General features: G+C 50.5%; 1 protein-coding gene across 1 annotated transcript in view; it reads right to left on the bottom strand.

Annotated features, from left to right (window-relative positions):
* The window catches only part of LOC308151641 (protein sidekick-2-like), a gene marked incomplete at its 3' end in the record, with an annotated part of 39,375 nt that overhangs the window by 9,799 nt on the left and 4,576 nt on the right, over window positions 1-25,000 (bottom strand). Inside the window, exons 5-42 of the mRNA XM_080524545.1 lie at window positions 23,960-24,071; window positions 23,274-23,464; window positions 23,030-23,113; window positions 22,612-22,806; window positions 22,064-22,180; window positions 21,680-21,847; window positions 21,411-21,513; window positions 20,674-20,850; window positions 20,242-20,378; window positions 19,952-20,099; window positions 18,558-18,698; window positions 18,133-18,314; window positions 17,805-17,920; window positions 17,388-17,583; window positions 17,157-17,255; window positions 16,811-17,002; window positions 16,058-16,179; window positions 15,819-15,928; window positions 15,561-15,711; window positions 11,775-12,012; window positions 11,504-11,619; window positions 11,004-11,193; window positions 10,720-10,818; window positions 10,248-10,442; window positions 9,919-10,120; window positions 9,726-9,829; window positions 9,232-9,302; window positions 8,418-8,553; window positions 7,707-7,763; window positions 7,060-7,161; window positions 6,813-6,928; window positions 6,382-6,568; window positions 4,982-5,119; window positions 4,027-4,188; window positions 3,750-3,875; window positions 3,447-3,611; window positions 2,803-2,943; window positions 1,146-1,290 (exon numbers count right to left, since the gene is read on the bottom strand). Of these exons, the coding sequence (XP_080380671.1) occupies window positions 1,146-1,290; window positions 2,803-2,943; window positions 3,447-3,611; window positions 3,750-3,875; window positions 4,027-4,188; window positions 4,982-5,119; window positions 6,382-6,568; window positions 6,813-6,928; window positions 7,060-7,161; window positions 7,707-7,763; window positions 8,418-8,553; window positions 9,232-9,302; window positions 9,726-9,829; window positions 9,919-10,120; window positions 10,248-10,442; window positions 10,720-10,818; window positions 11,004-11,193; window positions 11,504-11,619; window positions 11,775-12,012; window positions 15,561-15,711; window positions 15,819-15,928; window positions 16,058-16,179; window positions 16,811-17,002; window positions 17,157-17,255; window positions 17,388-17,583; window positions 17,805-17,920; window positions 18,133-18,314; window positions 18,558-18,698; window positions 19,952-20,099; window positions 20,242-20,378; window positions 20,674-20,850; window positions 21,411-21,513; window positions 21,680-21,847; window positions 22,064-22,180; window positions 22,612-22,806; window positions 23,030-23,113; window positions 23,274-23,464; window positions 23,960-24,071 (5,431 nt within the window). The remainder of the gene's footprint in view (window positions 1-1,145; window positions 1,291-2,802; window positions 2,944-3,446; window positions 3,612-3,749; window positions 3,876-4,026; window positions 4,189-4,981; window positions 5,120-6,381; window positions 6,569-6,812; window positions 6,929-7,059; window positions 7,162-7,706; window positions 7,764-8,417; window positions 8,554-9,231; window positions 9,303-9,725; window positions 9,830-9,918; window positions 10,121-10,247; window positions 10,443-10,719; window positions 10,819-11,003; window positions 11,194-11,503; window positions 11,620-11,774; window positions 12,013-15,560; window positions 15,712-15,818; window positions 15,929-16,057; window positions 16,180-16,810; window positions 17,003-17,156; window positions 17,256-17,387; window positions 17,584-17,804; window positions 17,921-18,132; window positions 18,315-18,557; window positions 18,699-19,951; window positions 20,100-20,241; window positions 20,379-20,673; window positions 20,851-21,410; window positions 21,514-21,679; window positions 21,848-22,063; window positions 22,181-22,611; window positions 22,807-23,029; window positions 23,114-23,273; window positions 23,465-23,959; window positions 24,072-25,000) is intronic.

Below are 25,000 nucleotides of genomic sequence, written 5' to 3'. Positions count from 1 at the left end.
TTATCCCTACTCTACCTCCTTCCTTCCCTTCTTCTCTCACCCCCAGCCTCACCCCTCCCCTCCCCCGCAGGGGAAGGGCCTCCCTCTCTGGGCAGCAGATCATTAGCAAGGCTACACCCGAGTAGAGCTCTTCAAAGGGAGGGAGCAGCCGCTACTGCTTTGATCCCTGTCCTGGGCCTCCTCAGTTAGGGAGAGACCAGTACCAACCACTACCTCCCCGGGCCATCCAACACATTCCACCATAATGGACGCACTGCAGAACCACCCTATCTGGTTTCCACCAGAGGAAGCAGACCCTGCCCCTCAAACGTCCATCCCAACACCCCAACCATGTGGCTAGCTAACCCCTAACAACACGTGAATAATCCTACCCTAGGGCATTGACCCTGGCTCTGGTAGGCCCTGTGGATCTACGCTATCTGTGTTTACACAGACATCACCAAAGAGCAGGTCTGTTGTCAAAGTCCTAATGTACTGAAGAACGTGTTCTCACACGGTCACTAAGAACGTTCTCACAGTGCTGTTCTATGTGAGAGAGAGAGAGAGAGAGAGAGAGAGAGAGAGAGAGAGAGAGAGAGAGAGAGAGAGAGAGAGAGAGAGAGAGAGAAGTGGTGGGCCAAGAGGGCCGGATGAAGACGCTCTGTTGTCACCACCATAACCGGTCTTTGTCTGTAGCTGTGACAAACAGACAAAGGACACAAACAAGAAGCTCATGAATGCTAAAGAGAGCTGCATTGTGTGGTCTTCTTATATAAATTGTTACTTCACACATGCACATAGAATGTCAATGAGGCTGGCGGCCGGTGGTTGATCCTAGCAGCTGGACTCCTGCAGTCTTGGCATGTTCTCCCTGACTGACAGATTGCTCTAAGGAAGGACTTGAGACGAAGAAAGAAAAACCCCCAATACATTGAGTATCCTATTCCAGCCGATTCCACTCCAAGCAATACACTGAACAGGAAAAAAGAGCAGCAAACTTGAGTCGAATGATTTACGTTTTCATTTCGGGAAAAAATCAATAACAGTGGTCAACTCCCAACACAACACAATACATATTGTAGCAGACCGAAAAAGAAAAAGAAATACATGAGATTGCACATGATCGTGTATGTGTGGAGGGTGTTTTGGGTTAAGGGCTAACTGACCGAGTGTAGATGCCGTTCTTGCGGCAGAAGGAGTTCTTGACTGAGAGGCGTCTGTTGTTGAGCTGCAGAGCGGGGAAGCGTCCCTCATCCAGACGCACCATCTCTCCATGGGTGAGAGGCAGGGCAGTACAGTTGGAGTGGCTGCCTGTGTGGGCAAACGAGGACACTGTGTGAAGGTTAGTCCAGAGTTTAGCTGTTCATAATCGTGCATACAATAATCCAAACAATAATCACCACATCATGTCTTATGGTGATTCGGTATAGGCTGTGACCACCATGGCACCAGATAGTGGTTTTATGTGAAATACACGTATCTGAGAGTCATTCAACAGCCTCTCCTCTAGAGCCAAAGTTGGAGAGACTCAACTCAAATGAGCCCTGTGACCCCAGACCACACACACCCACGCCCACGGCCACACACACACACACACACACACACACACACACGTCTGAGACCGTGGCCGAGGTGTGAGTTAGGGTGGGAGAGGGCAGTGACCTTCCCTCCCCCTAGCCGGTTGGTGTGATCTCACCCATGCTGGCCCCTAGGCCTAGTGGTAAGGGTATGCCGGCGGCAAAACAAACAGGCACCAGTGGGACAGAACGGCTGCGCGGCTGGGGTAGGCTGGGGTTGGCTGGGGTTGGCTGGGGGTGCAGGGCCTGATAGGGGCTCTTTGTGTCCCACACAAACACAGCCCTTGTCTTCCCCATCCCAGTCAAACCATGCTGACTGACCCCCGAGACCCCAGGTCCCTGGCACCCCACTAAACGCTGACCAAGCCTAAAAAGGAACTGGTCTGAGATTAAGGCAAGCTTGACCCCTCTTCCTCTCCTCTCGCCTTTTCCCCTCCTCCTCCTCACCTCTCCGTCTGTCCATCACTGTCAGGTCTAGCCTAGTATGGACACTGCTAACTGACTGTTATGACATTGTTGTTCTGTCTGTTGTTCTTCAATTGAGCACCTATGACCCTTTTCTGTCTGCATGCCAATTCAAATGAACATGCAGATAAGGTATCAAATAGATACATATAACATGTTATCTTGAATAAGCCTAAAAAGCATGATAATAAGACAAAAAAGCACTCATGCAATAGCATAGCATAGTAGGCTACGTGTCACATTATGGTTGATGGCAATCATCAGAATAGTACTTATCAATAAGATGTCCAGCTTTCAACTGTTCAACGTAGTAGAGGGCAGTGCCAGTCAGTCAACTCGTGACGCCACAGACAGTGCCCAGCAGTGATGTCACCTGGGGTGATATGGCAGTATGCCAGGCTGGCAGAGTGGCAGGGTAGGGTCAGGGACATGACTCACAGCAGAGCGACTCTAATGTTGGGAGTCGTCTAATGTAACTAATGGCTTAAACATTACAAAGGGAGGCCACTTACACTCGATATTGATCCTCCTCTCAATCCTTTTAAAACTCATTCTAAAGGCTCTGGCCTTCCATTACTCTGTCTGTCTATCCCTGTGGAGTATAACAGCCTCTGGCTTTTACCTTTGTATCATCTTAGACACGGAGACGGTAATTTTGGTAATTGCAGTCGCCGTTCTTATTTTAGAAATAGTTTTTCAGATGTGCAGTTATTGAAATCTAATCACAGATCTTTATTTTCTTTGAGAGTTTCGAAGTGGAGCGGTTCCCCCTGTTGCCTACCTGAGTCTGTCTTCTTTGTGTATTTCTTACTCTGCCCACGGATAATGAGGATGAAGACAAGGAGGAGGATGAAGATCAGGCCCACCAGAGCGATCACCACCAGGAACCACCACTCTTCATAGAAGGGCGACACTTTCTGGGCTGAAGACAAGATACAGTAGAGACCACATGTCAAGACTGGAGTCATTCAAACTTACACTGTAGGTAGTATAGTATACTATGGTTTAGTGGTGGTGGCCTAGTGGATAGTGAGTTGGACTGGTGGTCAGAAGGTCATGAGTTCAAATCCCACCCCCACTAGTGTGCCCTTGAGTAAGGCACTTTGCCCTAAGTTACTCCAGGGAGACTATCCGTGTAATCTCTAATTGTAAGTAAGCTTTGGATAAAAGCGTCTGCTACATGTTTAAAATGTAAATGAAATGTACACTATACTAGTATACTAACTAGTGGATATATGTAGTATATACCAGTGGAGGCTGGTGAAGGTAGAAATCGGAGGACAGGCACATTGTAACACATGGGGTGAAATGAGGAATGGTATCAAACACAATGAGGCCGTCCGCTGATTTCTGTCTCCCCCGAATATACGTATACAATATCATATATACGCAATATCACTTAGTCTTTTTGGAGCTGGAACTGACCAGATATAGAGGGGGAAGGTGCACTCGGAGAGCCATAACCGTAGTCATTGACCCCAATGACCCGGAAGTCATAGGTGACTCCTTCTCTCAGCATCTCCAGGTTGAGTGTGTATGACGTCACCTCCTTCGGGATGTCTTTGATCAGGATATCCCATAAGCCTTCGTCTATAGGACAGAAAAAAATAAAATAATAATAATCTGAGACATCTGCTGTACATAATTGCTTTTTTTTTTGTAACAATTCATAGGTATAAGTATATAGTGGTCTGGTTTCGGATAGAACCTCTCATCCGCTCCACTCACCAGAGGGCCTGGCCTCGATCACGTAGCGTGTGATGGGAGCGCGCCCCGGGTCGCCGCTGGTCCAGTGTAGGGTGAGGGCTGTGCCGTAGCGAGAGATGAAAGGCTCTCCGGGTGGGCCTGGAGCTCCTGGGTACGTGAGAGAGCACAATACACACAGACAAGGCTTCGGGTGAATACACATATACACATCCCACAGAGTATTCTCAAAAAAAAAAAAAGGGGGCACACACAGCTCTATAGACAAGACGGCAGAGTAGACCAAAACGAGTAGGCCTACCTTCTCCTGGGCCAGTGGTGATGTTGGCTTCCACCTCAGGCCCGTAGGTCAGGGTTTTGGACCGGATGCGGAAGTTGTAGGTGACCCCGTCCGCCAGGTCTTTGATTTTCATCCACAGGGGGGCGCTGCCCTTCACATCTACTGTCACAATCTTACTGACACCTGGAGTGCGAGGAGAGGAGTCTGTACAGGAAACACTAAGGCTCTAGATGCTGCATTTTAAAATCTACACACACACACACACACACACACACACACACACAGACATGTATGCACACTGGCATGCATACAGTACACACATATACACATGTCCACGCACACATACACACATGCACACATGCACACACTAAAAACACACACACACACACACACACACAGACACACACACACACACGCACATCCTACATACTGAACTGCATAGCCAGTTCAGGTCTTGCTACCGCCCTATTGCCTCGTCAAGTGAGTGAGCATGAGCGTGAGCATCCCGATAAACACATATGGCCTTTTACTGCAGGCCTTCAGATAGAGAGGGGCTCTTCTGTAAACACCTTCTCAGGGGCAGCTGTGTCTCCCATTAACGGGCAGGCCTGGGACCACAGCATTCCACTCCTGCTCCCAATTACTTAAGAATCTGGAGAACCAACCCACTTAGCCATCTATTAGCCATGCTTCACTCAATGATGGTGCTGGAAAACCCCACTGAGGGAGGTCATACATGATCTGTTGTATGTATGTACTGTATGTTTGTGGCCACAGGGCCTACCCAGCTGTATCAAATTAAGGCACTGGGCTGCTTTTAAAGTGGTGTAAGTAGTAAAAAAAAAAAAAAAAAGCATGGCGGCTATGATATGAATGTAAATCACTGGCTGACTGAGAGCTATTATATCTTTACATTTATGGTCTAACAGTTTATTTTAGTAGGCCTATCAGCCTATCGGGCTCCAGGGTTTCTCACCATCCACGGGCGTGCAGGGCTCGTAGACCAGGCGGTAGCCCTCGATGATGCCGTTGGCCTGCTTGGGCTCTCCCCAGGACATGTTGACAGAGGTGGTGGTGAGTTCACTGAAGTGGATGAAGCTGGGAGCACTGGGGGCTGAGGTGGGGTGGGAACGGGGGGAGGGGGTGGGGGGTGGGGGGGTGGCGGTGGTGGAGGGGGGGGGGGTTGGGTTGGAAGAGAGGAGAAGAGAGGAGAGAGTCTGGTTAGAAACACTTAAGAGTGTCTGTTTCATCGACCAAAGATATGATGAATGTAACGTCCTATTCATATGGAGGACTACAGTATAAGCAATCATCCCCATGACCTTCAAGAGACATTGAGTGTCAGGACTTAGCTGCAATTTCTGCATAAAATTCATGAAAGCTTGTGTTGGCTGAATTCCCAGTACCCTGTAGTGCAGAAAGCCAAAAAATTCCTGCACTGCGTTTTAAGTTCTCAGCACTTTGTCCTCTCTGCAATGTCACAGCCTTCAAGGGGGCGGAAAAGACAAGAGGAATTTATTCTGTAAACGATTTCTCTTCCCTCCGACCGCAGAGGAGGGCTGGGGATCACTGAACACAGGCCTCATTGTGTGGCCGGGCCAAAACCCAATCCACATGTGTCCCCCTCACTCCACAGTCCCCTCCTCTTCCTCCTCCTCCTCCACACTGTCATCAGGCTTCCGCCCCCATGGCGTCCCTGGGGGGAAGGTGCCAAGAAGACCCACAATCCCCCAAGATACCCCCCCCCCCCCCCCCTCTCCACTCTCATAGCTTGATTCCAAATATAGTCCATATACTGTGAGTCCTATTTCCTGGAGGGAATGGGGAGGACAAACATTTGACAGTTACACAATCTGTAGCATGTGTCCCTCATACTGAGACTCTCAGACTCAAGCTGAAAGCACAGCTTATGTGACTGAAATGGGCAATGACCCTGGGACACTCCTTCACATTCTCACATGGAGTTAATTGGACAGTGAAGAGAGAGAGAGAGAGAGAGAGAGAGAGAGAGAGAGAGAGAGAGAGAGGGAGGGAGGGAGGGAGGGAGGGGGGGAGAGAGAGAGAGAGAGAGAGAGGGAGGGAGGGAGAGAGAGAGAGCGAGAGCGGGAGGGAGGGAGAGAGAGAGAGAGAGAGAGAGGGAGGGAGAGACACAGCCAGAAACAGCGACAGGGAAACAGACAGAGACAGAGAGAGAGAAAGAGAGAGAGAGAGAGAGGGTGAGAGACAGATGGACAGAGAGACAGACATATACAGACTGGTAGAGAGATAGAAGTACTGCAGGGCTTCAGTGGCATATACAGGTACAGTATGCTGCAGAAGTTCAGTGAATCAGCTTTGCCCCTACTTTGCTGGGTGCCTCTGGCCCCGGTATCTCACCTGCTTGTTGAGTGCGCCCTCTGGTGGGCAGGGAACGCGGCCCGTCTCCTGCAGCGTTGAAAGCCGCCACACTCATCATGTAGGTGGTGTAGCCCGTCAGGTTCTTCAGCTTGACCCCCAGCTCAGGCAAGAAGAGAGTACGCAGCCTTTCAGTCTCGTTCTGGAGCTGGAACTCCCAGAAGTATATCTATATAAAAATAGAGGGCCAGAGGTTAGACATATTCTCAAAGTGAACCACTGAAAAAAAAAAAAATATTTGATGCTGTCAATTTTACATTTTATTTTGCAGCAGGCTGAAAACTAGTTGGACCCGAAGAGCGTAATGTTAACTTAGTGAACGTTTGTGCTGTTCATTAAATCATTTATTATGTGACGTACAGCCTATGCTAATGTGTGATGGTCCTCGTCTGGAACCACTAACTGATCTTTACCTTGTACCCCTGGATGTCCCCGTTTTGGGCGTCTAGAGGAGGGGCGTCCCATGTGACATCCAGCTGAGTGGCTGTTGAGGATAGGATGCCCACATTTTGGGGTGGGCCTGTTGGGACTGGAAAGTAATAGAGTGAAAGGTCAATATCATCCACTGACAGTAATATCCGTCTATGTACAACAGCATAATGGCACAGTCTTTGCACTGTATAGTGGCACAACTGAGCATCTGAGCCAGCCGACACTCACCTGCCTCTCCCACAAACACTTCCTTCGGCGTGCTGGTAGGCCCCTCCCCCACAGCGTTGTACACGCTCAGCCTGATCTCGTAGCGTTTGTGTTTACTCAAGTCTGTCGGGGGAACAACACAACATCAACCCCTGATGCAAGAGGTCACACAACAATGACCCAGGGTAATACAACGTCATGAAACAACTTGGGAGATATGATGAGGTCAAATCGGGACACATGGACAATCTGCCAATGATGATGATGATGATGATGATGATGATGATGATGATGAGGTAGAAAAAAATAACAAATCAGAGAGGAACAACGAGAGCACAGCACACTGAAATAGAAGACCAAACAGAACACACCAAAAAAATAGGGTCAAGGTGGAAGCAGCAAGAAAGAGAGAGAAGCAGAGAGAAATGACTCGCATACACATGACACATACACATGACACATACACATGGTGAGTTCTGCGATGGAGTCCCAATGCTTGAGAGAGGCAGATGGTCGGAGAGAGAGAGGCAGATGGTTGGAGAGAGAGAGACAGAGAGAGAGACAGAGAGAGAGAGTGACAGAGAGGGAGAGGGAGAAAGAGAGACAGAAAGAGAGAGAGAGAGAGACAAGGATAGAGAGAGAGAAAGAGAGAGACACTGAGGACTTACTATCCAGCTCGTACTGGGTGAGTGAGGACTCACTCAGGTTCCTGACACTGTAGGGGGCTGAGGGAGGACAGTACAGGGGAGGGGGATCAGGGGAGGAAGGAACCAGGATAGGAGCGAAGGCAGCCATTACAGAGAGAGAGAGAGAGAGAGAGAGAGAGAGAGAGAGACAGAGAGAAAGGGGGAAAGAGGCAGAGGGGAGCAGAGAAAGGAAAAGAGAAGGTTAGCACCAGTAGTTGTGTCTTTAAGCACCATTTCCATAGGCATGCCACTGACAGCTGAAGAATGAGGAAACAATGAGCTAATACAAGGGCTTTGAAAAATCCATGACCTAATTCACATCGGGGCTGCTGGGCTGCTGTGTGTGTGTGTGTGTGTGTGTGTGTGTGTGTGTGTGTGTGTGTGTGTGTGTGTGTGTGTAGTGTCGTATCGTTGGATGTTGGCTGTGTGTATTGAGGTGTGTTTGTGTGTTCCATCTATGGTGTATGGTGGAAGTAGGGCAACCACCAGGGTAGGGCATGGTTTGCAGTGAGTGGGATGGGGTAGTGTGACCGGTGAAGAAGGTAAACCTACCAGTGAGTGGGATGGGGTAGTGTGACCAGTGAAGAAGGTAGACCTACCAGTGAGTGGGATGGGGTAGTGTGACCAGTGAAGAAGGTAAACCTACCAGTGAGTGGGCTGGGGTAGTGTGACCAGTGAAGAAGGTAAACCTACCAGTGAGTTCAGCCCAGTTGGCCGCAGGGTTGTTGACCGTACGGACCGTGAAGCTGCGGAGGCGGTCGTAGAGCAACTCTCGGTACCGTACCCTGAACCCCAGCAGAACCCCGTTGATCTGCTCCTCAGCAGGAGGCTGGAGTTGAAATGAGTTGAGATGAGTTACATTTGACATTTTTGGGGCATTTAACAGATGCTTTATCCCAAAGCAACTTACAACAAATGACATTTGTCTAAGTAAGTGAATCATCTGTCCATCAGTCAGCGTAAAGAAAGTAATCTATGCAAGGAAATATCACTTTTCAAAAAATGCCGGTCGAGAGAGGACGATGGCGTTGCTTGTTCGCCGCTTCTCCGCCAGAAATCTAGGTGTAATTGCAGTATATAGAGTAGATTGTCCTACAAAGACACTTAGTTACATTTAGATTTAGTAATCAAAAAATTCATTAGACCCCTATACTTTCTTTTATCAATTTTTTTGTTTCTTTTTATTTTACTACTCTATCTTTGCAGTTTGTAAAAGCGTCTTTGAGTGTCTAGAAAAGCGCTATGTAAGTCTAATGTATTATTATTATTATTATTATTATTATTATTATTATTATTATTAAGGACCAGGAACCATTGGCAGTTACTGTGCTGTATTAGAGCACAAGCACTCACGACACACACCAACATCCCAGCTCTACCCTAAACAGGACAAAATACTGACCACTATAACACATTCATGGCTGTCACCATGGATGCAAATTTCGATACATTTCCTAAAATGTCTCACATAATAACACATCCATACTAATGGCATACTAATGCTTACCTGCCAGCGGACCAGCACTGATGTTGTGGTGTGCGGCGTGACAGAGAGGATTGTGGGGGCTTTGTCTGGGGCTGAGTGAATAGAGAGAAGGGGAAGTATTATTGAACCAACACAGCTGGAGAGGCCCTGTATTGAGTGGTGCCATAAGCTGCTGGACACATACACAAACACTGGATCTATTGACTCAGACACAGCAGGAGCTGTAAGCACAGCTCGCGCGGGGGCCCTGGCTTTAGAGAATGAGGTCACCGTGTATACACAAGCGCTGTCGACGTCGGGCCTCACAATCAACAATCATGACATCACTTCCTAAAGTGGGCTTGTGTGGCTTACAGAGTACAGCTCCACTTGACATTCTCGCGTGAAGTGCGTCGTGTACAGGCAAGGGCGTCGAGGACAGAGAGATAACTGCTTCCTCGCCACAGAGAGAAGAGCACTTAAGAGGTCATACAGAGACAAGTGGTGGAGAGAGATGAACAACATGAGGCTCTTACCGTCCTGCAGTGTGGTGATGGCCTCACTCTCGTCACTGTACTCACTGTCCCCGATGTCATTGGTGGCCTTGACTCTGAACTGGTAGGAGGTGAACGGCTTGAGCCTGTTGAAGAGACCAAATCAGAATCAGTCCACGGCTTTATGAACAGTTAAGTGTTCCTTTGACTGTCTTCAATGTGGATAGAGCCTCACCGGTCCACGATGTACGAGCTGGCCTCATGGTTGACCGACGCAGAGTGGACAGTCCAGTTACTGTCCGGCAGCTCTCTGTACTGGACCGTGTAGTAGCGCACCGGCGAAAGGCCGTCGCTGCCCGGTTCCCATGACAACAGCACACTGCGGGCCTGGACGTCCTCCTGAGGCACCGTGGGGCGGCTGGTTGGCTGGGGCCGTGCTGAGGTGGGGGGGGGGGGGGGGGGGGGGGGGGGCAAACAGACACTGTCACTCTCAGCCACAGCAATATTGACTGTAAAATGACTGATCAATAACATTTTCTTTTTTTTCTTTCGATTTTCACGTACCTCTCTTTTCTGTGGTAACCACCAGTGCCTCAGCCGCCTCCCCCCAGCCCTTGCGTGTCTGGGCGGTGAGGCGGAACACATAAACCAACTCTGGTTTCAGTCCAGTCGCTGTGTACTGTCGCGCACTGGGGCTCAGCACGTCCACGGTGGCAGCGTTGCTATTGGAGGAGTTCCTCCTGTATATGATCTGATAGGCTAAGAGACAGGAAGATATACATTTAACTTTTACATTTTTGGTATTTATCCAGACGCCTTTATCAAAAGTGACATACAACAAATACATTTGTCTAAGTAGGTGAATCATCTATCCATTAGTCATAACAAAGAAAAAGTAATCGAGACATAATAGAAACATATTCAATCAGTTAAGATACAACAACCACAACGTATCACAACATTGTCCAAAGATACAGTATGAATCCATGTGGATAGTGATGACAAGACAAGAGGGAGGATATCTTCAACTGCTCACCCAGGATGATGCCGTTGGGCTGGGCAGGGGGCTGCCAGATGAGCCTCACAGAGGTGGTCCTAACCTCAGGGAACAGGATGCCGACCGGGGGGCCAGGCACTAGGGGAGACAGTGGAGGACACATGTTAAACAATACAACTGTAACACGACTCCCCTACTTCCTCTAATGAACAGAGAAAGGTCTACTAGGCCTAACTAGAAACAGTTTTAAGTGTTTGTGTTTGTGTGTGTGTGTGTGTGTGTGTGTGTGTGTGTGTGTGTGTGTGTGTGTAGATTGTGTGTACCATCATCCAGGGTCCTCTCCAGGATGAAAGGAGAGCTGGTTCTGCCGTCTCCTATGCGTGTGAAGGCCAGCACTTGGATCTCGTACAGCACATACTTCCCCAGCCCACTCAGCTGGACGTTGTGACTGGTGTTCCCTTCCACAGCCCAGAACTGTGGGGAGGTGTCTGAGTCCTTCTCCTTGTACACCACCTGGGAAGTTTGTTGAAAGAGTACAGGTGAAAGGTTATACGCCTACAAACAAACTACTACTACTACTAGCTACTACTACTACTACTACTACTACTACTACTACTACTACTACTACTACTACTACTACTACTGCTGCTGCTGCTGCTGCTGCTGCTGCTACTACTACTGCTACTGCTACTGCTACTGCTACTGCTACTGCTACTGCTACTGCTACTGCTACTGCTACTACTACTACTACTACTACTACTACTACTACTACTACTACTACTACTACTGCTAAGGCCTTCCTGCTCTATGTACAGTAGCTGACCTTGTATCCCAAGATGAGTCCGTTGCGGTCGGCCTCTGCGACCTCTCCCCAGCGGACCAGGATGCTGCTGGAGGTGGTGGCGAAGGCTGACACGTTGGTGGGACCACATGAGGGCACTGCAGCATGGGTCAAAGGTCAGCCATTATAATACAACCACTGACGATGCAACCAATGACTGAAATAACCCCATCGATAGAGTATGAGTGTGTGAGGTATGGACATTGAAAGACGTTGAGCGTGTTTCGTTTAGTGTGTGCGTTATCAGACTCACCAGACTCCCTGGTTCTGCCATGGATGGGCTGGCTCCAGGGTCCAGACCCGATACCATTGACGGCCTGTACTCGAACCTCGTACTCGGTCCACTCCTCCAGGTCCTCGATGGTGAACTCCCTCTCCAGCCGGTCGGTGATGACGTGGGACAGAACCCCACCCTTGGACCCAGCTCTGGAGTACTGGACTCTGTAACCCACCAGCTCCTGGTTCCCATTGTACTCCCATTCTGGAAGAGGCTGGAAGAGAGGAGGAGGTGTTCATGTGTTTATTCAATAGTCCATCATTCACTGACGTAACCACACACCAAATGTGTATCATCAAATATATGTATGTTGAGTATGTGTGTGTGTGTGTGTGTGTGTGTGTGTGTGTGCACCTATGAATGAATGAATGGTCTTTATTGTCATTGATATAGTACAGGTACCAAACAACGAAATTTGGGAGGGGGGGCTCCCCTGGTGCTAGGAAAGAAAAAAAAACAAGAAAAAAACAAGAAGGGAAAGGAGCTGGTTTACATAAATAAAGGCTATGTACACTATCCACTATACTATACTGTACAAATAAAACACTGTGCTGTACTCTATGCTATGCTATACCTATTCTAACAGTTCCTATTTCTCTGCAACCTTATGTACCCTAGGGTTGTCATATTGCACATAGTGTTATTGCACATTCATTTAAAGTGTCGCAGTTTGCAGGCTTGAAATGTACACATTTGTGCCTCAGCACTACACCTGATTTTTCAATCCAGCAGCTGCCATCAATTCGTCCAGACTGTCCAGGGCCCAGAACCTAGGTCTTTGCTGTGTTCAGGGCCTGGATGGCCCTGGGGTAGAAGCTGAGCTTCAGTCTGTTTGTCCTTGCGAACATGGTCCTGTACCGCCTGTTCGAGGGCAGCCGAGCAAAGTGTTCGTTCCCAGGGTGGGATGGGTCTCTGGAGATCTTGGAGGCCTTCCTGAGGCAGCGTGTGTTGTACAGCTCTTCCAGAGAGGGGAGGGGGGCGCCGGTGATCTTCTGGGCCGTTCTCACGACTCTCTGTAGCGCATTCCTCTCTGCCGCTGTGCAGCTGGAGAACCAGTTGCCGATGCAGTAGGTGAGGATGCTCTCCACTGCGTAGCGGTAGAAGGCCACCAGTATCTCCTGTCTGGTGTGGTCTTTCCTGAGGACTCTCAGGAAGAAGAGCCGCTGTTGTGCCTTCTTGATGATGGCTGCTGTGTTGTTCTTCCAGGACAGGTCATCCTGTATGTGCACCCCCAGGAATCGGAGGGTTGAGACTCTCTCCACGCTCCCTCCGTCGATGAGCAGGGGCTGGACCTCAGATTTTTTCCTCCTGAAGTCCACGATGATTTCCTGGGTCTTTGACTGGTTCAGCAGCAGGTTGTTAACCTTGCACAGCTTGCTCAGCTGCTCTACCTCATCCCTGTACGCCGCCTCGTCCCCCCCCCCGAGATGCAGCCCACCACGGTGGTGTCGTCTGCAAACTTTACGATGGAGTTGCTGGGGTGGACGGGGGTGAAGTCGTAGGTGTAGAGGTTGTAGAGGATGGGGCTTAGCACGCAGCCCTGGGGGGACCCAGTGCTGAGTCTGAGGGCTGTGGAGGTGTGGGAGCCCACCCGCACCCTCTGGGGGCGGTCGGTCAGGAAGTCCTTGATCCATGCACATATAGAGTGTGATAGTCCCAGGTCTAGTAGTTTGGTCACTAGCCTGTCTGGAAGGATGGTGTTGAAGGCAGAGCTGAAGTCCACAAAGAGCAGTCTCGCGTAGCTGTTTCCCCTCTCCAGGTGGGATAGAGTGGAGTGGAGAGTCGTCGCGATGGCGTCCTCTGTGGACCTGTGGGCTCTGTAGGCGAACTGGTATGGATCCAGGTTGGGCGGGAGGCGTGTGACTATGTGGGCCCGGACTAGTTTCTCGAAGCACTTCATGATGATTGGTGTGAGTGCCACTGGGCGGTAGTCGTTTAGGCAGCTCACCGTGCTTTTCTTCGGGACTGGGATGATAGTTGAGGTTTTCAGGCAGGGTGGGATGGTGGCCTGGGACAGGGACTGGTTGAAGATGTTGGTGAAAACCCCGGCCAGCTGGTCGGCGCAGTCCCTCAGCACCCGTCCCAGGACGCCATCCGGCCCTGAGGCTTTCCTGGGGTCCACCGCCTTCAGCACGCGTCTCACTTCATGCTCTGTGAGGGTGAGGCTGCTGAGAGCTTGAGAGAGTGGTGTTTGTGTTGTGGTTACCTCCGTTCGCCCCTCGTCGAACCGGGCGTAGAAGGAGTTCAGCTTTTCCGCCAGCAGGGGGTCGTCCTCTGCGGCTGTGAGCCTGTTGGCTCTGAAGTTTGTCATGTGCTGAACCCCCTGCCACACCCGCCTGGAGTCGTTGCTCAGAAAGCATTCCTCAATCTTCTCTCTGTGGTCTGCCTTGGCCTCCCGGATGCCGCGCTTTAGGTTAGCCCTGGTGGTGCTGTACAGCAGTGTGCCCTTCCCTGCGAAGGCGTTCTCTCATTGATCAGTTTTTGGACCTTCCCAGTCATCCATGGCTTCGTGTTGGGGTAGACCCGGACCCGTTTGTCCACGGTGACTGAGTTGGTGCAGTTCACTATGTGGTTCAGAACCGACGACGTGAACTGTTCCAGGTCCTCATGCTCATATTCCTGCCATGAGGTGTCATTCAGGCAGATCTGCAGTGGAGCGGACCCTGCTGGCCAGGTTCTGACAGTCTTAGTGGTGATGGGAGCACTTTTCCTCATGGTAGTGTAGGCTGGGATCAGGGGGATTGACACATGGTCAGACATGCCTAGATGAGCTAGCGGTCTAGCCTTGTAAGCAAGCTTGATGTTGGTGTATACCTTATCCAGTGTTTTTTCTCCTCTTGTTGCACATTTAACATGCTGATAGAACTTCGGTAGTACTACCTTCAGGTCAGCATGATTAAAGTCTCCGGCGATTATATGGACTGCCTGTGGGTCCGCGCTCTGTTCACCACTGATGACGTCATATAGCCGCGCCAATGCTAAGCTACCATCTGCGTTAGGCGCAATGTAAACAGATGTTATGTACACTGTGTTGAATTCCCTCGGGAGGTATGTGGGTCGGCATTTAACAGTCAAGTATTCCAGGTCTGGGGAGCAGTGGCTACTTACAGTTTTTGTGTTTAAGCACCAGCTGTCCTTCGTAGATATAATGAGGCCGCCTCCTCGCGTCTTCTCACTAAGCAGCGTCCGGTCCGCCCGGTGTAGGGTCCGTCCTTCCAAGCCTACCGCGGAGTCCAAAATGGTGTCATTTAGCCAGGTCTCCGTGAGGATAATCACACAGCTATCTCCCACAATGTTATTTGTAGCGACATGCAGTCTCAATTCGTCCATCTTGTTAGCCAGAGACCTGACGTTGGATAGGAAAATACTCGGCAAAGCTGGCTTATCCGGGCTTCTCTTTAGCCTAGCTAGCAGGCCTCCTCTTCGTCCTCGGCGTTGCTTACGATCACGACGCCGACGTTTGCGCTTGAGTGTTGGGATAGCGTACCATTGTTCACCCGGCGACCTAGCGATTTCGAATGGGATTCCCTGTTGTTTCAAGAATTCCGTTGTTACAGTCCTCTCATTTTGCGCACCAACTTCTAGTAAGTCTAGTCTGCTGTAGGTACTATTTACACAGCCGTTCCCTATAAGTACTAAAATAAAAATGAACATACAAATGTACTTAAAAACACAAAAAAACACCAGCGGTGGAGCCACTCCGAGCCGCACGTCTGAGCGCGCCGCCATCTATGCCAGTGTACGTTTTGTATCAGGACATACCACCCATCGGAGCCACAGGCTGGTCTCGCTGGCCGTGCGCAGGGTCACGTTGAGGGGGGCGATGTCGGGCGGGGCCTGCAGCGACTGGATCTTCCTGGACGGCTGACTGGCAGGGCTGGTGCCCACAATGTTCACCTGGCGCATGCGGAACCTAGGGGTGCCATGAGGGTGTACCATGGGTTAGAGGGGCATTATATGGGTTGATACAGTACGACGCTTTGACTATAGGCATCCTGTGAGGACCAACGGGGTGTGTACCTATAGTAGGTGTAGGGGTTCAGTTCCATGACCTCCAAGGACCTGGCATCTGGTTCATTGGGCAGCTGATGGACGACCAGCCATTCCTCATTCTCTCCTATGATACCAATCTGAGAGAGAGAGGGGGGGGGGGAAGACATTTGTCACGAGAAACAAACGTGCCTTTCGAATGACGCATAATTGGCCTTCAGACAGGCAGTACCACAATCAGTATGAATGGACATGGCTGTGTGTCTCACCTGGGCCTCCACCTGCCAGCGGGAGATGGAGGTTTTGCCGTCGTAGCCGGGTTTGAACTGCAGCGCCACCGAGCGAGGGCCGATGTTGGAGATGGCTATGTTGGTGGGCGGCCCCGGCATCTCTGAAGGGGAGGGGGAGAACGGTCGAACCGGAACATTACCACATTAGAACCTGTAGACTCCTTACACTAGGAGACTGAAGGCATTAAAGTACACCGTTATTCTAGACCAGTCCAGAATAGAGAAAGTACATTGCAGGATTTTTACTTTGCTGTGAGAGCCACCTTAACACCCACATCCATCACCTGATATACTGGCCTGTAGGTGTCTGATCAGTGATGCAGATAAGATAAGGAGTGACTAATCTATATAAGGTTAGGCCACTAGAGACAGTTAGCCAATGTGAGAGGCCACCAGAGACAGCTAGCCAATGAGAGAGGCCACCAGATACAGCTAGCCAATGAGAGAGGCCACCAGAGACAGCTAGCCAATGAGAGAGGCCACCAGAGGCAGTCAGTCAATGAGAGAGGCCACCAGAGACAGTTAGCCAATGAGAGAGGCCACCAGAGGCAGTCAGTCAATGAGAAAGGCCACCCGTTAGCCAATGAGAGAGGCCACCAGAGACAGCTAGCCAATGAGAGAGGCCACCAGAGACAGTCAGCCAATGAGAAAGGCCACCCGTTAGCCTGAGAGAGGCCACTACAGACAGTTAGCCAATGAGAGAAGGAGATGTAGGGCCAGAGGGAGACTAACCTGGGGGCACCCCAGAGGAGATGGTGGAGGCGGACAGCTGGCCCTGGCCCTTGGCGGTCATGCCTGCCACCTGGATGGTGTAGGTGGTGAGGGCGGTCAGGCCTGTCACCCTGTACTCCTGGGTGAGGTTGGGTAGGTAGTGGGTGACCCGTGTGTTGGTACGGTTAAACTCCTCCCAGGAGATACGGTAGCCTGCAGGAGAGGGAGAGCTGGCTGGTTACCCTCATGTGAAGGAGGTCATGGGACTATCGTTCACATGAGCGATGCCAATCACAAAGGCTTCAAATCAAATCAAATTGTTACAATTGTTAATTATTAGATGAACCATCTAAACAGGCACGGTTACCTGTGAGGATTCCGTTCCTCTCGTTCGGGTCTTTCCAGCTGACTTTCAGAGAGGTGTCCAGGATCTCAGTGAAACTGAGGTGACCCACAGCACCAGGGGCTGAACACAAAAACAATGCATGGAATATCAAGTTAGGAATACAGTTATGTTCCATTTATACACAATGAAAAAAAATGTCTTGTGGAAATCCTATGACTAATCGTGCGGGGTTGTGAACCATCGAAGACTCACTGTCTTCATGTGTGCGTAGGCGTTGGGGTGGGCTACGTGGGCCGTCTCCTGGGGTGGTGAAACACAGCACTGAGGTAAAGTACTCAGTGAACTTCTTCAGCCCGGTGACGTAACCCACGTGCATGCTGTCCTGAAAGTTGGGCCTCACGGTCACCACGGCCACCTCCTCCTCGTGACTGGGTCCCCATGCCAACAGCTGAACATGGAGGAAGATCGGTTACAACCCAACATCCGCAAAAAATGTGGACATTTTCACCTTTTGCTGGTTTCATTGAGATGATTCCACTCCCAACACATGGAGTTCTCACTCCCAACACATGGAGTTCTCACTCCCAACACATGGAGTTCTCCCTCCCGACACATGGAGTTCTCAGTCTCAACACTATAGTGCAGTGAGACAGTGGAGGGACTGCTGACCTTGTATCCCTGGTTGATTCCGTTAATGAACTGAGGGCTGGGGGCGCTCCAGGTGAAACGCACCGTGGTGGAGTTGACCGCCTCTGCCTGCACGTTACCCGGTGGCACCGTCGGCACTGCCAGAGAAGAGGAGAGAGAGAAAGAGGAAGAGACGGGAAGACACAAGGGAGAGAAAATGAGCCTCAGAAGGAAATGAATGACAGTTTGAACTGTCCGACCTTCAACTACGACCCTCAACAGCGAAACCCGGGGGGAATTGTATGGAATGACAGCTCTCAGAGTATCCATGGTGTTTGTGTGGATTTTCCGTGAATTCTCTCACTCTCACCTCCCTGCAGGGTCCACTCAGTGACCTTGTGGCTGTAGGTGCCTCGCCCCGCTCCATTGTAAGCTGCCACTTCGATCTCGTAGTTGGTCCAGATGATGAGGTCCTCCAGGAGCAGGTTAGTCTGGTCTGAGTTGGTGATGTTCTTCATCTGACAGTCCACTGGCAGCCCAGACAGACAGTACCTGGAGGGAGGGATGAAATGAGATGAAAAGAGGAGGAGGAGGAGGAGGAGGAGGAGGAGGAGGAGGAGGAGGAGGAGGAGGAGGAGGAGAAGGAAGGAGAGATAGAGAGAGTAAACAAACAGTAGGACATTGCAGGGAGGTGAGAGAGAGGGAGAAGAGAGATAGACAAGGAGTTATACATGTTATTGATTAGGCTGAACGTAATTCCCTATCCCCATTAGGGACGTGATCGCTGTCTCTTACCTGATGACATAACCCTGGAGTGGTCCATTCTGGTGGCTCTCTGGGGGAGGCTGCCACTGGATCATGATGGACTGGTTGGTCCGTCCACTGGCGATTACTGTCTGAGGGGGGGCACTGGGGGGCTCCTCTGGCAGAGAGAGTCTGGGGAGAGAGAGGAAGGGAGAGAAAAAGAGAAGGGAGGGAGAGAAGGATTCATTAGAAGATGTTTCTGAATATTACTGTGTTATTTCATCATAAAACACATAGACAAAGTGAGCAGCTGTGTGTGTGTGTGTGTGTGTGTGCATGTGCGTGTGCGTGTGTGTGTCTGTGTGACTTTTTCAGGAGATCATTCCAACGAGTGGACCTTGGCTAGTTGACTGGCCAAAATAAATGCTCTATATTTCATAAAATAGCCCCTCAGGGAGATTCGTAACACCAACTTGACTCTGATCAAAGAGGCCAGGGAATGAAGTGGGGCTCACGCCACAGAGAGAAATATCCAGCAAGACTTCCATAGTCTTCTCTAAAATCAATCTGAGATGACATCTTGATTTCTCAGCTGTGCATCGGAGAGCTGTTCTGGAGCGGAGATAAAGCCCAGTGTTTAGGATCAAAGGGGGGGAGATGCCTCAGAAAGCCAACACTCCCACTGCTGTTATATCACCCCCCTGTGGTGCTCTCTGTCTCGGTGCATTGGGCTAGATCGAAGCTGTACTGATCAGATCTGTCCGAGTGTGTGTGTGTGTGTGTGTGTGTGTGTGTGTGTGTGTGTGTGTGTGTGTGTGTGTGAGAGTGTGAGTGTGCAGATAGGAGTGTGTCTGTAGATGTACTATGTAAGAGTGTATTTGGCAGGGTTCTGTGAGTGAACTTTCGGGGAAATACGTATGGTGTGTGTGTGTGTGTGTGTGTGTGTGTGTGTGTGTGTGTGTGTGTGTGTGTGTGTTGTGTTGAGTGTGCTTAGTGAGTGTTCTATATAAGGGTTCTCTATATAAGACCATAGCATCCATCAGGGATTTCAGTCTGTTTGAAGCTCTGACTCATTCAAGCCTCTCTGTATTACACTTAAGACTGCAGAGAGAGAGAGAGAGAAAGCGAGAGAGAGAGAGAGAGAGAGAGAGAGAGGTTATAGGGGGGGTCTTCACAGCACTCCTCGCTCACACATCTAGCACATTACTGGATCAGCTCATTCACCGGTGTCTCTTTAAAGACCCGTCCCAGTGCAGGCTCAACTCTCACACTCCTTCTCAAGAGAGAGGTGTCAGAAAAAGGACCTCAGAGTGAATAGTTAGGGGGGCTTGAACTCAATTACAGAGAGGGAGAAAGAGAACCCCCTGTTCAACATCCGTGGACATTCTCAGAACAGCACCGTTTGAGAGACTTGTTCTAGAACACTGATCTCTAAACTGTCCTACCGGTCGGTCTCCTTGCTGAACTGGCCTCTCCCCACGTCATTGACCGCACACAGGCGGAACTGGTAGGACCGTGCGGGGATGAGACCGCCCACGGTCACCCCGGTGGACTCTGGCTCGATGTTGGCCAGGAGCACTGTCCAAGGGGCATCTGTGACAGAGAGACAGACCCATATCAAGACATCATACCACCGACATACTGTAACAAGTGTCAGTGGGCCTGGTCAAACCCACATGTTGCCACATATTGCACCCAGCGTCATTTGAGACTGACACGGTTGATGTTTACTTACTGTTCTCTGACACCTCCAGGATGTAGCGGATGAGAGGGCTGTTCCCATCGAAGGCCTCCGCCCAGGTCAGATTGATGGCCCTCTTCTCCGAGGAGCTCAGCAACGCTCCGGGGTTCTCTGGAGCATGGGGGAGCTGCCTGTGAGTGTGTGTATGTGTGTGTGTGTGTTTGTGTGTGTGGGCAGGGGGGTGGGAAAGAGAGAGAGAGACACAAATGAAACACAGTTAATAATGCATACACACTGCAGCCATTGTTAATGGTGAAGCGATGAAAGGATGCAATGGGATGAAAGAGCAGAGGGAGAGAGGAGAGAAAAGGGTAACAAAGAACGACACAAAGGAGAAGAGTGGATGAGAGAAGAAAGAAAAGAAAAAGCCAAGTGTGAAGAGACACATCATTAGCATCGAGGTCACGAAGGTCGAGGTGGGGTCACCTGACTCGGAGATGGGCGCTGCGTGAATCGTTGCCCCCCACAGAGGTCACCCTGCAGGTGTAAATGCCGATGTCACCTGACCAGGTCTGGGAGATGTGCAGGGTACCGTCAGCGTCCAGACGCAGACGCGGAGAGATGCTCACGTCCACGACTGAACCGCTCTTGTCCCACACGTACCTGGGGAACACACACACACACACACACACACACACACACACAGGGAGAGAGAGAGAGAGAGTGTGTGATGTGGTGTCACTGAACTGTGATACCGCGGGGAGAACACACTCATGCGAAAAAAGCGCAAGCCAGTCACAAAACAGACACACACTCTTACGTACACCTTCAGAGAACACAAGTCAAAGACACACCCTTCGACTCCACACTCACTCTCTTACGCACGCACACGCTCTCTCTTTCTCTCTCTGTCCCTCCTATGATTAATCGCAGCTGTTTGAGGTCTCTAGTTAATCTCCTCTGTGTTGTGTTTAATTAAAGCCACTGTCGAATTGTATTACTCTGTTTACATATTCATCTGTTTTCCCCCAGATCGGATCAATGCCGGGGTCCAACAAGTGACAGTGACTCTAATCATCCGCTCCTCTGGGATGTGCTCTCTCCCACAATAAAAACACCCACACACTCTCTGCTCATACAGAACAGATAGTCAACCGATTCTTAGACTGGTTGAGGATCAGAGAGGTAGAGGGTCTGAATGGCAGTGATGGTGGACTCCTTACTTCACAGAGACACTGGGGTCATGGGTCACCCCACAGGTCATGACGGCTTTGGTCCCCTTGATGACGCTCTGGTCCTGGGGTGGCTTGGTGATGCGGGTCCGCGCTGCAAGACACACGCACACACACACACAAACACACACACACACACACATCAGAAGCTGTGTTGGAACAGGAGTTTGAGTTGGTGGTATAGTGCGTAGTGCATAGCGAGTCGTAGTAGTTAGTAGTATGAGGTGTATTATGTCCCAGGCCAGGTTGTGTGGATTTACCCCAGACCACCAGGTCAGCAGCAGCCTCGTCGATGCCCCGGGAGTTGCTGGCCATGCAGGTGTAGGTGCCAGCGTCTGAGAGGTGGGCCGGGCTGACCAGTAGACTGCCTGACTCCAGCAGAGTGAACCTGGGTAACTGGACTGAACCACTGGCCAACACCCTCTCGCCTGGAGAGAGAGAGGGGGGGAGAGAGCGAGAGAGAGAGCGAGAGAGAGAGAGAGAGAGAGAAAGAGAGAGAGGGGAAAGAAAGAGCAGACATTAGAGGGCTCCCCCGCTGAGAAGAAATGACTACCTTTCTGTAAAAATGTCATTTTGATTGAATCCATATAATAAAAAAAAAAGGCTAAGCTGTCAACCCGTGGCTCCCGTCCGCGTCCACCCACCTTTCTGCCAGGTGATGGCTGGCCTTGGGGCGCCTGAGGTCTCGCAGTGCAGGATGACAGACATACCATCGATCACCGCACTGTCTGTGGGCCCGGCTGTGATGTTCGGTGCAATACCTGGGGAGGGGGGGGGGGGGTGCAGCAGACAATTGAGAGGGAGTGAGAGAGAGAAAGAGAGAGAGGGAAAGAAAGATGGTAATGAAAGAGATGCAGAGTAGTTCTCTCACACAGATGACCCTGATATTTTTAATAAAGTCATCAAAGACTACAGTTACTGAGGCTGTCAGATCTCATTCTCTGAGTGAGGAACTGACGAGTACAAAGCTACCCTGTCTCTCTCTCTCTCTCTCTCTCTCTCTCTCTCTCTCTCTCTCTCTCTCTCTCTCTCTCTCTCTCTCTCTCTCTCTCTTTAATCCTCTCGCTCAAAATAGCCAATCATTGACTGGGTTTGGAAGGTAACAAGACTGTCAGTATGTGACAGAAGGGATGAGTGTAGGTGGAGAGGAGAGAGGAAGAGATTGAAATGACTGGTTGGCCGGTCGACGTACTGGTGACAGCCAGGTAAGTGTTGGTCTGGATCTCGCCTGCCATGTTACGGGCGAAGCACTGGAACATTCCTGTGTCATCAGGTAGAAGGCCGTTGATCTGCAGGCTGCCCCCCACCAGTACCCTGTACCTGGGGATCTTCACTGGGCTGATGGGAACCGCATCCTTATACCACACAATGTCTGGCTGGGGCACACCTGGGGGAGGGGTGAGGGGGGGAGTGAGAGATAGGTTAGGGATTTTCCCTTGGTGTACTTTTTGGGCATCTATGGTTTGGTGTTAGATCACATTGTTTGTATTGGATTTATTGTTTATGTTGTTCAGAATTGTTTTTGTGGTGAAGCACACACACACACACACACACACACACACACACACACACACACACACACACGCTCACTCCCTCACTCATTCACTCACCTCGTGCCTGACAGGGGATATCCACCACCTTTTCCATCTCAGCACTGATGTGTCTCTCTGGCTCCTTCACAAACTGGGGATGGTCTGCAGAAGAGAGGAACAGGTTGAAAAACCCCTCCTCTATCCCTGACACTGACTCACCTCGACAGTCAACACTCATTTCAAACTGAACAACAGCTAGCATGCTAACGCTAATGCTAACGCTAACGTGGGAAGGGAAGGCGAGTAGACAAGGGTCAGGTACCGAGCACGTGGAGGTAGGCCCCCGCGCTGACCGAGGGCACGCTGCTGCTTCGGAGGGCCACCTCACACTCGTAGTGGCCGCTGTCACTGACCGCTGGCAGGCTGATGGTCAGTCTGCGGCCAAAGTCTCTGATCCCTGTACTGACCACCGCGCCATCCTTCCTCCAGGTTATCATCATCTTCACCAGGGGTCTGGGGGAGAGAAGGGACAAATAGAGAGAGCGCGATTGGGGAGAATAGAGAGAGAGAGAGAGAGAGATAGAAAGAGCGAGGGGAGGGGGGGGGGGAGCGGGAGGAGCAGAGAGAGAGGGGCCAGGAGGAAGAGAGAGAGAGAGAGAGAGAGAGGGTTGGGAGGACATTGAGGGTGAGGTTTTTAATATATTACATATTCTGTTTTAAGGTTGCAGGGGCATTGATAGAGCTCTGGAAAATACATCTGTCATTCTGTTTAAGTCTTTGAGTTTGAGATAATAGTTTGAGTTCTCGACTGAGATGAAGGGAACAGGAGAAGAATGGAAAGAGAAGCGTCACTGATCGAAGGGGGAGGAGGGAGAGATTCAGAGCTTTGAATCAAAGGTACGGAGGGGATGGAAAAGACATGAAAGACACACAGACAGACACGCGCAGGTGTGTGTGTGTGTGTGTGTGTGTGCGTGGGTGTGTGTGTGTGTGTGTGTGCCCACTCACCGGGCATTCGCTACACACTCCATGATAACCTCGTTTCTCCCCACGGTCACACTGGTGTTCTTGGGGGAGATGATGATGGTGGGGGCGATGGGGTCTGCAGGGCCGCCCACATCTGCACAAAGACAGACAGACAGACAGACAGACAAAATGGTCAGACAAGGGTTGTACAGGGAGCAAGCCTGTGAATCAGATCTTGAAGATGGGTGAAGAAGAACCCAAGTATAGATAAAACCAAAACGACTACCCCACTGTATTATTAATGCCTCCCCTTTCTTTACTTTAGAGCTCAATGTTTTATCGCACACAGCAATTCCTGGGACTAGTGTTAGACCAGGTGCTAGGAACCATTATGTCGTTTAATTGAGACAAACAGAGGAGCCGATAAAATGCAGCACCATCACTCACTGGTTTCACAGAGCCCGCAGCCAACCATCGATTCACTGCCCTCAATCAGTGATCTCTCTCTGAATCTGATCTCATTTTCCTCCGCCTCTCGCTGAGCGTGTGGATGTGTGTGTGTGCGTGTGTGTGCGTGTGTGAGTGTGCGAGTGTGTGTGTGTGTGTATGCGTACCCGTGTGTGTGCACGGCTGGAGCAGATCCACAGACAGCTTTGCGGCGTCTTTTTCATAAATGTGTTTTTGCGAGAAACGATTAAAGTGCAGCTCCAATTTATGGGCGGGTTTAATCAACTGGCCAGGGAGGTGCTGTCGGAGCCGTTCCTAAGCATGCTGGGGGACCATAACCCCCCCTGCTCAAAACAGTAAGGGTAGACACAGCAGAATGGGAAGACTGCTGTAGTGGAGATTTACTTACTGTAAGTGGCCCCACTGGGGCTTCAGGTTGTGGTTGTGGGAGGTATAGAGAGAGTGCATCGTATTCCAATTGGAAGTGACAGAGGGAGCCACTAGGGGGTGCCAGCGCTGTTTGCATTTGCTAAAGCTCAGCCACCTGTTGTGTGTTGCGCTTCTGAGAAGTGACATGAACAACATGGTGTTGTCTTGGGTACAGTATGCTGAGGAAGCTAGAGACCTAGTGAGTGA

Source organism: Nansenia antarctica (assembly GCF_963989245.1).
Source record: "Nansenia antarctica genome assembly, chromosome: 2".
Classification (NCBI taxonomy): Eukaryota; Metazoa; Chordata; class Actinopteri; order Argentiniformes; family Microstomatidae; genus Nansenia; species Nansenia antarctica.
The sequence above is the reverse complement of the archived record's forward strand: the minus strand, read 5'-3'. Positions and strand labels throughout refer to the sequence as shown.